At 41.9% G+C, this 11,088-nt stretch overlaps 1 protein-coding gene across 1 annotated transcript in view; it reads left to right on the top strand.

Annotated features, from left to right (window-relative positions):
- Positions 1 to 10,826, top strand: part of LOC117491303 (FYVE, RhoGEF and PH domain-containing protein 4-like) — a 48,817-nt gene extending 37,991 nt beyond the window's left edge. The window contains 15 exon segments of the mRNA XM_034141210.1: positions 862 to 1,134; positions 1,136 to 1,283; positions 3,506 to 3,595; positions 3,692 to 3,837; positions 4,617 to 4,773; positions 4,908 to 5,046; positions 5,132 to 5,190; positions 5,274 to 5,420; positions 5,733 to 5,905; positions 6,792 to 6,822; positions 6,907 to 6,987; positions 7,077 to 7,202; positions 8,007 to 8,144; positions 8,638 to 8,778; positions 8,874 to 10,826. Of these exon segments, the coding sequence (XP_033997101.1) occupies positions 862 to 1,134; positions 1,136 to 1,283; positions 3,506 to 3,595; positions 3,692 to 3,837; positions 4,617 to 4,773; positions 4,908 to 5,046; positions 5,132 to 5,190; positions 5,274 to 5,420; positions 5,733 to 5,905; positions 6,792 to 6,822; positions 6,907 to 6,987; positions 7,077 to 7,202; positions 8,007 to 8,144; positions 8,638 to 8,778; positions 8,874 to 9,143 (2,119 nt within the window). The 3' untranslated portion in view covers positions 9,144 to 10,826.
- The last annotated feature ends 262 nt before the right edge of the window (positions 10,827 to 11,088 follow it).

An 11,088-nucleotide genomic window follows, 5' to 3' on the forward strand; every position in this document is an offset into this window, starting at 1 on the left:
CACCAAAAGTGATTCATCCGTAGAGCGGTTCACCAGCCTGTTGTTGTTCCTCTATTTATACATACTTCCTGTTTCTACCGGACAGTGACATTCAGCGCAACAGCGATCGTCACAGAGGCTAAAAAAAAACACTTGCTTGTTTTTTTTTGCACCAGTAAAGGTTATATTCCATTTATCTTGTTTTTTGCTAGAAACAGTGAGGCTTTAAGGATTTTTTTTGTACTTGATCTTATTTATGACCAGTTGTAGAAGAGATTCGGCAAAGCGAAACTCAGATACAGAAGCTGCTGAACTGTGGGTTGATGCCTTCGGAGGTCTTGAGGGTGATTTACAGGGAAACAGCTGGACTGACTGCCTGTACAGGATGTAGAGTAGATGAATGGTGGCATTGTGCATTCATGTGTGTGTGTCTTAATCTAGCTTCCATTCCTGTGCTGTGTTTCAAATTATCTCAAGCAAACTGTTTTTCCCATTTCATTCATGTTCATAGAAGAGATCTTACAGTATATTATATAATGTGAGTTCTCCTTGGAAGTAGGACAGCATCCACCTCCAGGGAGCCGTGTTGTAGCTCTCCTCCTCATTACTGTACCTCCATTCTATCTTTACTCTGCGCACACACACACACACACACACACACACACTTCCTCTGCATTACACCAGCTCTCAGCAGCCTCGTAAGACAGAAGGATGTTTTATTTTTAACTCTCACACTCAAGTGCAAAAGCTCTCTGCTTATCAACATGTCTCCCTGTGCAGGCTCGCTACTAAAAACCCTCCTGTAGTTCTTTATCCTCAGAGGTTTTGAACTATTTCTCGTGCTCTTGACTGACTTCCTCCTTTGCCTCTCTGTTCCTGCAGCGGCACAGAGACCAAGAGAGACGGCTTGCCGATCAAACAGATCAGCAAGTCGACCAACAGCAGCCCGGCTCACCGCGCCTACCCAAAGAAGACGGAGACGGACGGGCTTCAGGGGAACCACTCCTCCAAACCGGCCTCTCCTGAGGATGAACACAAACCGGCAGCCAACGGGGTGCTAGCTCAGATGGAGAGGCACAAGGACAAGGAGGACAGCCAGGAAGAGAACAGTGACAGTGTGAGGACAGAAACCACGGGGCTGGTAAACGGAGACATGGGGAAGCAGTGAACAGAGTGAGGGCTCTCACCTCCACACACAGGACAGGACTGTGACAGAAAATGAGAATAAGGACAGTGGGACCGAAACCGAGCACAAGAACGAAGAAGGGGGCACGAGCAGAAGGAAGTTACTTGTGGAAAGAAAAGTGATTAGAGAGAGCTGAATATGTCAAGGAAGTTATTTATCTAATGGGGCTCTCAGGGCAATTACATGTTATGAAATAAAATAGGGGTTAATCTGATATTGTAGAGGTAGAGTAAATGTGTGTGTGTGTGTGTGTGTGTGTGTGTGTGTGTAGTGGTGGTGTGTTGTGTGTGTGTGTGTGTGTGTGTGTGTGTGTGTGTGTGTGTGTGTGCTTTGTAGTGTGTGTGTGTGTGTTGTGTGTGTGTGTGTGTGTGTGGCTGTGTGTGTGTGTGTGTGTGTGTGTGTGTGTGTGTGTGTGTGTGTGTGTGTGTGTGTGTGTGTGTGTGTGTGTGTTTTGTGTGTGTGTGTGTGTGTGTGTGTGTGTGTGTGTGTGTGTGTGTGGGTGTGTGTGTGTGTGTGTGTGTTGTGTGTGTGTGGTGTGTTGTGTGTGTGTGTGTGTGTGTGTGTGTTTGTGTGTGTGTGTGTGTGTGTGTGTGTGTGTGTGTGTGTGTGTGTGTGTTTGTGGTTATTTTCTGCATAGGCTGAACAGATGTCCAGCGCTAGAGCAGCTGAGTTCATTCCTCAGCACCTCCCCTGCCCTTTGGTGTGCTCGGATGTCAACTGATTATAAATACCCTAAGTTAGGGTCAATCGATGTCTTCTCAGAAAAACAACAGTCTCCATGTGATAGGAGAGGAAGCACCAATCGCTACATGGTGAAATGTTCAGCAACTAAAATATTAACTGGTGGTGTAGACATCAGAGGGAGCTTTGAACAAATGTAAACTTAATAAAACTCTAAATAAAATTAAAAATGTTGGATTTCGAATTGTACTTATGTTTGGAGTTTGCAAACAGTATAGATTCTGTACTTCCACCATGTTATTCATTCATGTGTTGCCTTCTGCCTTTTGTTGATGGAAAGAGTACTCAGTATGATACAGAAATACCTGTAAAACAAATACAAATACTCTACTTTAAAAATGTACTAATCCTAATTAAGTGATAGCACTGAAGTATAAGCAGCAAAATGTTCTTACAATTCACAGTAAACCATTACAAATCTAAATGAATGCAGCAGATATCATGCATGCTTCTTGTTGCTGGTCAAAGCTAGGAACATTTGCCTCAAGTGAAGTCACGTGAGGCAAATGTCTCTGTTTTGTGGAGCCACAAAAAGGCTTTGAAGATGTGTACAATGTGCAAAGTAAAAATATAGGTTATGCAGTTTCACTTGTTGGTGGAACTGCTACCAGCTAAGAGACATCTGAAACACGAGGGGCGGGGGGGGGGGGGGGGGGGAAGGGGGGCTAATGCACACTGCTTCTCTATAAAAACACATGCATGTATCCATTTGTCTTAACTACAAATAAAAAGAGCCTTAACTTGAAAGAATAACTTATTAAGGATCTCAGGAAAGTATTTGCAACAACATGGATGCATTGACACATGATTAAAGTTACATATGAGGCTGATTGAGCTCAGATAATCTAAGGGGACGATACTGCTTCCGGTTGTGGTTAAAGACATTGCGAAATATTCTGCTGCATGGTCATTGTGCTGCTAATCTGTCCAGGCATTTCATCACATCAGTATGCATGTGTGAGGTTTTAGTTAAGTACATTTGACATGTTCCTCAAACTAATTGGCCTCTCACACACACAACTCTGTCAGACATGTTTCTGTCTTTGTACCATTTGGTGCCATTTCCCTTCTTCCATATTTTCATTTCCTGTTCTGCGAGCCCTGCAAGTTAAGGTCACACACACCAGTGCTACATGCTTCTGTACGCAGCAACAGTGAGATGGGATTTAACACAAGGCTCAAATAGTAGGCGTGTCACTGAATCAATACAAGCAATGCACGATTTGGAGTGAACATTTGTGTTATTAAAATGCAGAAAAAGCCTCTGATGACTGTCTGATTCAGCATCATTATGAGATGAGAGACCTGAACCAAACAGGAACTTGCAAATTAAAGGTTGTGAGAATGAAAACTGAGTTGAAACAATGAGTGTGCTCCAGACACTTCTGCATTTCCCTCAGTAAGCTCAGGTCAATTTTATACAACCCTTTTTTCTTATAAGATTACAAGATCAATGACTCATCATAAGAGGAGTATCAGACTGAAACGCTCACACACCTCAACAGAATAATCCCACTTTCACTACTTAGTAACTCATCATTAGCAGACGTTATTTAAAACACATGTTCAAATTCTCATTGATGTTCCCTCTGTTTTTAGGAGACAAATGAACAGAAGCTGTTTAAGATCGCCAGCGAGCTCCTGCACACAGAGAAGGCCTACGTAGCGCGACTGAACCTGCTGGACCAGGTGAGGAACTACTTTTTCTGCTGTAGTAAAGGTTTTTAGATTTCTCTTTTCCAATTATTTGTCACTTACCTGTTATATGTTGTATGCACTCTACAGGTATTCTGTGCTAAGCTGATGGAGGAGGCGAACAAAGGAACGTTCCCTGTGGACGTGGTGAAGAACATCTTCTCCAACATCGTCTCCATCCACGCCTTCCACAGCCAGTTCCTGCTTCCAGATCTGGAGAAGCGCATGGGGGAATGGTGAGCCTGTCGTTAAGTCACAAGAAACACAACAGGGTCGATGTTGTACATTTAGCGCCTTTTATATTGACTCAAAATGTCTCAAACATAAACGTTTATTGTGAAGCTTCATTTTCAAGATGATTTTGCCATGTTTTTTTTTTTATAAAGAATAACACCTTTGAATAAGTAATAAAATAGAACAGAATTCTACAAATTAATAAATAAAATACATGGAAACATTAATAATTATTATCATACTTTTTCAAAATTAAAACATGAAATATTGTATCAAAGGAAAATAACACCAATAAAACTATAACTTTTATACTACTTTGAACTTGGCTTTGATGACTATTCATATTATTTCGATATGAAGTTTGTCCATGAGCAGAAAACTAATGTTTGAATGCTTGAATAATAATAGGATACTTTGTTTTGCAATAATAAGCTGTCATTGATGAGGATGGTGGTGGTGGCGAAGTCGATAGGGACTTGGCTTGGCAACTGGAAGGTCACCAGTTTGAGTCCCGGCAAGATCAAGTGCTACCGAGGTGTCCCTGAGCAAGGCACCGTTCCCTACACTGCTCGCCGGGCGCCGTCCACGGCAGCACACTGCTCCTAACACTAGGATGGGTCAAATGCAGAGGAACAATTTCGTTACACAGTACCTGTACTGTGAAATGACAATAAGAGCAATTTATTTTTATTTATTATGAGATCAAACTCATGACGAACATTTAAATAAACTGCCTCATTGCGGTTGTAACAAATGTACCCCCTTTATTCCCACCCTGCAGGGCGGCCACTCCTCGAATCGGAGACATCCTGCTGAAACTCACACCCTTCCTCAAGATGTACGCAGAGTATGTGAAGAATTTCGAGAAAGCCATGGAGCTGCTGAAAACCTGGACTGATCGCTCGCCTCAATTCAAGGGCATCATTCAGGAGATACAGGTACTACCAGCAGAAGACACAAAAACACACACTCATGCTAAAGTGTGTTACCCGTGTGAAAAACATTATTGTTTTTGACAATATCACAATAAATAAGTGTCCAAACTCACGTTCTTTTGGTTATTTCTGCACAGAGTCAGGAGGCGTGTGGCAGCCTGACGCTTCAGCATCACATGTTGGAGCCCGTGCAGAGAGTCCCTCGCTACGAGATGCTGCTAAAAGACTATCTGAAGAAGCTGCCTCAGGACGACTCCGACCGGCAGGATTCAGAGAGTAAGTCCAAATACTCAAAATTCCCACTTCAAGGAACACATTTGAATTCACCATATTAATGTAATCGGTTTATTTTTTCCCTTAGAATCAATCGAAATAATCGCCACAGCAGCCACTCACTCGAACAGCGCTATACGGAAATCTGTAAGTACAGACATTTTAAACAACTTCTCAATTTCGTTGACATATTAATATCACTCGAACATAAACGCCCCATCCTAATGTAGGAGAATCTGAAGAAACTGATGGAGATATACGAGATGCTGGGTGAGGAGGAGGACATTGTAAACCCCTCAAACGAGTTCATCAAAGAGGGCCACATCTTGAAGCTGGCGGCCAGGAACACCTCGGCCATGGAGCGATACCTCTTCCTGGTGAGAGAAAGCACAAATACATCTCCTTATCTAATGAGGGGAACATGCTGAGGCGAGACTTTGTCAATTGAAACAAGTGAATCATTTCGAGCCAGGAACCCCTCCATGTGAGAGTGCATCAGGGGCACATAGAGAAAACTCTAAATCACTGAGGTTGCCAGATAATGTGATTACGTTTGGGTTTTTTCTTATTAGCTTCAGCATGAATGTCTCCCATCTGTTTAATTCAGGCTGCCTGCAGTATTGAAGACGGCCCCCTTTGGATATGAACAATGCACTGATCCAAACGTTTGTGTTTTCTTTTTCTGCCAGTTCAACGACATGCTGTTGTACTGCGTGCCTAAATTCAGTCTGGGAGGCACTAAGTACACGGTGAGGACGCGGATCGGCATCGACGGCATGAAAGTCCTGGAAACACACAACGAGGACTACCCTCACACCTTCCAGGTGTCCGGGAAGGAGAGGATGCTGGAGCTACAGGCCAGGTACATTGTAGGGAGAAACATACATAACGGGAGAAGAGGTTATCGAAGTGTTTATGCAGATTATACGGAAAACCTGAGACGAAAATAGGAAAATCTGGTCATCAGTTTTTTAAGTCCAATCCAAAAAGTTGTATCTCCTGCAGAACAAGTGCAACACTGTTTTGTCAGGATAATAAATATTAAATTCCTTATTTCAATGTTTTTATATCTGAAACAGACAAAAGGGTCCTTTTTCTCATAAAACAAATTGTTTTTAACACAAGGGTACACTGACATGGTGTGTTAGCAAGTTATATTATTTTTCGATCAGTCTTTAAGCTTGGAAACATGAACGATTTGAGTCCCTTATAGATCCTAATGTAGTAGTGCACTTAAAGGTAGGGTAGGTAAGTTTGAGAAACCGGCTCGAGAGACACTTTTTGTTATATTCCATGGAATGCTCTTAACATCCCGATAGCAATGAATATCTTAAGTGCTTTGACAAAAAATCCATAAAAAAAATTAATCTGTGGAAGCCGTAATACTGTAAAAAGCACAACCAGTTATTTTAGCCGGGCCGGCTAAAATGACTGGATGGCCTACCTGCCTGTCAGCCTTCCATCTGTGCACAAACTTATCTCGTGCCCTCATTGGTCATGTGCGCGTTCGTGTGTGTTGGAGGAGGGGCTCTGTAAGGAAGTGGCAGATTTTTCTCCGGCTTTTTTTTTTTTTTTTTTTTTTCAAATTTTAGCGCACTCGAGCTGGTTTCTCCAAAATTACCTACCCCACCTTTAAGTCTCTTGTGGCCAAAATAAGTATTACAACAACACACACAAAATGAGACTTCTGGCTAGTATACATATCATTTATAATTTGTAATACTCATTGTGGCTATTTTTCTCCTCAGCTCAGAGCAGGACAAGGCAGGCTGGATTAAGGTACGTACAGTATACACAGAATCATGTTATTCTCTTGTTTGACTGCATGTGTTTGAAGGTAACATGTTGCTGTTCTTGTCACAGGCTTTCCAGAGGACCATTGAGATCTTCCAGCAGAAAAACGAGTCATTCAAGAATGCACTGAAAGACGAGGAGGAAGTGTCGGTCAGTGTCACATCAAAGCTGTTCACACAGAAAAACCCGTCCACACCTTTCTGCGCTGTCACTCAGTATGCTTTTATTTCCTGATGTAGAACGCAGAGCTGGGGAAGCGCGCCCCTCGCTGGATCCGCGACAATGAAGTGACAATGTGTATGAAGTGTCAAGAGCCTTTCAACGCTCTGACGCGGAGGAGGCACCACTGCAGAGCCTGCGGATACGTGAGTAATCCTGATGCTGTTATGCATTATGCAGATTGTACTGGAGGTGGATGAGAGCATCTGTAAGGGGAGTTCACAAACAGGTGAAACAGCACACTCCTTTTCCTACCTGGATTACTTTTGACCAAATAACTCAAATGTTGATGACTATAGTCCAATTTGAATGAAAGACCCACTAACTTATTTGTATTTATTATTTTTTATAGCATAGTAGAAACCTAGGAAACATAGTTCAAAATAGAATCAAACACAGCAAGGTGCTTTAGATTAGACACAACACCTCTTCTACTTCTAAAAGATATCTCAACCAGAGTTCATATGTGGGTTGAAAGTCCATTTTCAGCACTTCCACATTTTTGCAATAACACCCTGCCTTTTATCATAAACGTATGGATTTTGGTGCAAAATGTCATATCTACAGTTCCAACAAATACACTTTGTGACTGGTTTAAGGGGTCTTCTGTATTCTTTTTTTCCCCTAGGTATTTTTTCCATTTTTACAGCGTCTGCACTTGCACTCTGTATTTCCACCCTTAACTGTTTTATGTTGGAATAAGCCAATAAATAAATAAAAAGATACATTTTGTTGATTAGAGTCAATACGTGGGCTTTCACAGGACGATGAAATGTTCCCCCATGTTAAAGTCACACAGTCAAAGGGCTCTTAAAAGCTGTCATTTCTTTCTGCTACCATGCCCCAAAAACACTTCAATACTTTTTGAAGGTACTTTATTTGAAAGACTAGGTATCATTTTTGTTAGAGCTTGGTGTATTCTGACATTAAGTTCTTCTTCTTTCTTGCAGGTGGTGTGCTGGAAATGTTCCGACAATAAGTGGGATCTTGAATATGACAACAACAAGACGCACAAAGTCTGCAGGGACTGCTACCGCATCCTGTCCGGAGAAGGGGTCGCAGAGGGCAAGAAGAAGGGCATCCTGGAGGTGAAGACCATATAATGATACATAAATACATTAAAGGAAAATCCTTTGTCTTTTATTACATTACATTACATGTCACTTTTTAGACGCTTTTATCCAAAGCGACTTAAATACATTCAATACTGTGGACAATCCCCACAGGAACAATTTGGGGTGAAGTGTCTTGTCCAAGGACACAGCGAAATGTTATTTTTTTACATTGTGTTATTTTTAACCAAATCTCTCTCAGAGGGGCGTGGGGAGTGGCTCCTTATTTTCATCTAAAGTAACAGACAGAGAATCAGCACTTTTGAAACAGGGCTGAAACAGAGGGGATTATGGGATGCTGCAATGATCTGTTTGGTATTTCAGCCAAACACTTCAGAGACATGTTTTGTGTACCTATAATATATTGATGAAAAACAGTATAATGCTGGGATCATAAGGATTTTGTAAATAATTAATATAGATTTAAAGATGTTGCGTTTTTAACTCCTTTTTTTCTTCTAATTTGCAGATCGAGGCGGCTCAGTTCACAGGCAGCAGCATCATGTGTGGCTTCCTACAGTACTGTGAGAAGACCAAAGCTTGGCAGAAAGTGTGGTGCGTCATCCCCGAGAAGGAGTCACTGGTGCTCTATCTCTACGGAGCTCCGCAGGTAACACACCAACAACATGAAGCATACATTTCATTATCCATTTCAATTTGAAATCCATCCATTCATGCATCACTCTCCTCCTCCTCCCTCCTCAGGACGTGAAGGCCCAGTGCACCATCCCCCTGCTGGGCTACAATGTGGACGACAACGCCCGGGCCACAGACCCCCCCGCCGTCTTCCGCCTCACCCAGTCCAAGTCCATCCACAGCTTTGTCGCTGAAACCGAGGAGCTCAAGCAGCGCTGGCTGAAAGTCATCCGAGTGGCGGTGAGGGGGGAGGTGCCGGAGTGCCCTCAGACCGACGGGGGCAGCGCCAACGTGACGGACAACAACAACACACAGGAAGCCAGTACTGATAGCTCATAGAAGTGTGTTTACTACAAGCTAACTGCTGTGGAGATGCTACAGAAAGACAGGATGTGCACTGCAAGCACAAACGAACTCTCTCTATGCTGTCCTCTAAAGACAACGAGATAAATCAGTGCTGGATATGCTCCCGTTATTTCCTGTATTTGTTCACACTTCTGACTCACTGCTAGAACCGTGCTGGATTACTAAAGGATGTTTCTGGTGCAGTCAACACTAGAGCTGTCAGGATTGAGTGACTTTTCTCCAACAGGCACTATAAAAGACAGCTCAAACTCAGTCTTCAAAGACTTTCAATCCGAGTCAGCTCCTCTTGAGCCACCACAGTGGGTTTCCACAGCGCTGTACAGGAAGTGAATCAAAGCTAAAGGACGTTCCAGACGGTGCTGTGACTCAACTCTGTACCTGTACAGTATAAATGTTTTTTTCTGTACATAAATCAATCCCAAATGTTGTTTTGATAACATAGAAAATGTCTAAGTATAACAAAGTATTTACAGTTTTCCACTTTTTCTTTGCTTGAGAAGATGGATCCAAAACTGGGAAAATGGTCTTGTGCTTGGATAATGATGGTCCCAGCTCCCTTTCTCATCCCTCAGTGAAAATGATTCACTTTTAACCAAAACTCTGGTTGCATGTTGTGTGTTTTCTATTAAGCTAAAGGAGTAACCAGTCTTAAATATATGGGCAGCCTAACATAGTAAAAAAACGAATTCCTACAGTTTTATATCGTAATGGCAATACGTATTGGGATAATGTATCTACATTTTTTTTATAGATCAAATTGACTACCCGTACAATAAGTCAGTCCTGCTCATTGGTTTGCAACATAAAGCAATTTTTGTACCGCAGCTCGAGTAATGTTGGAGGACTGCAAGACAGATTGAAGCAGAGATACCCCCTAGTATAAACTAGTCCTACATTTCCCATGATGCAACCCAATAGACTTCCATTAGGCCTTACCTGATTGCTACCAATGCTTTGTCAGGTATAAAAAGTCCAAAGCTTAACTCAAGATTACCCTGATGATGTCATTCTGTCAGTCTTTATGCCTCTACAGTGAAAGTCTAACACACAACTGTATTTACAGCTTGAGTAGCATTATTCCTGGAAAAATGTACAAATAGGTAATGTATTTGTAAATGCAAATCACCTTTAAAATGTTTAGCTACTTTGTAAGAAACTATTTCATCAGTTCTACGGTCTCACATTATGTATTGTCATACTTCGCCCATCCCTAAGGCCTCGACAGTGCTGTTTGAATTAAAATGGCCCCCTGCAATCATGTGTAATTAATATGGCCCAAAACTGAGGATGTGAGAGACGGACCGGGATCATCACGTTTTTCTATAAAGATGCGAACGAGGAACAATCACAGATACAGCGAGAAATGTAAATGTGTTTTTTAATGCTGTAATTAATTTTATTATTTAAAGTAATTTATAGAGTATGACAAGCATGATCTGTTAAAAGTAGCACAAATGTGTACCCTGACTGTCAACTAAGAAGCGCAGTAGGTAGATCGTATTTTTTTCTGAGGAGCTTTTTTCAAACTAACATCAAACCTGGGTTCTTCAGTGTGACAGCGACTCCCCCCGCTCAATGCAGGTGCTCACCTGAGTCTCCCCCCCCCCGGACTCTCCCCCCTTCAGTATTCAAATAAAAAGACAAGAGCACAAGATTTCCCGTCTGTAATATCTCAATATATATCCAGATTTGTATGCTCTCATCCCTCACCCTCCACAAAAGGTTTGAGAATCGACGCACTTTACAGTCTTAAAGTGTACCTTCAAAGAAAAATGATCAAGATTAAATATGATATGGGGTTCTTGTTTGTTATAATATACCAATGTGTTATCATGGTAACTCAAACCACTCATTGTGATGCTACCTTAAAGGGCCCTTATATTTTGGGGGGGTTTTCATTTCCTGTTATATCAAGGTT

The sequence above is a fragment of the Trematomus bernacchii genome, unplaced genomic scaffold (genome assembly GCF_902827165.1).
Source record: "Trematomus bernacchii unplaced genomic scaffold, fTreBer1.1, whole genome shotgun sequence".
NCBI lineage: Eukaryota > Metazoa > Chordata > Actinopteri > Perciformes > Nototheniidae > Trematomus > Trematomus bernacchii.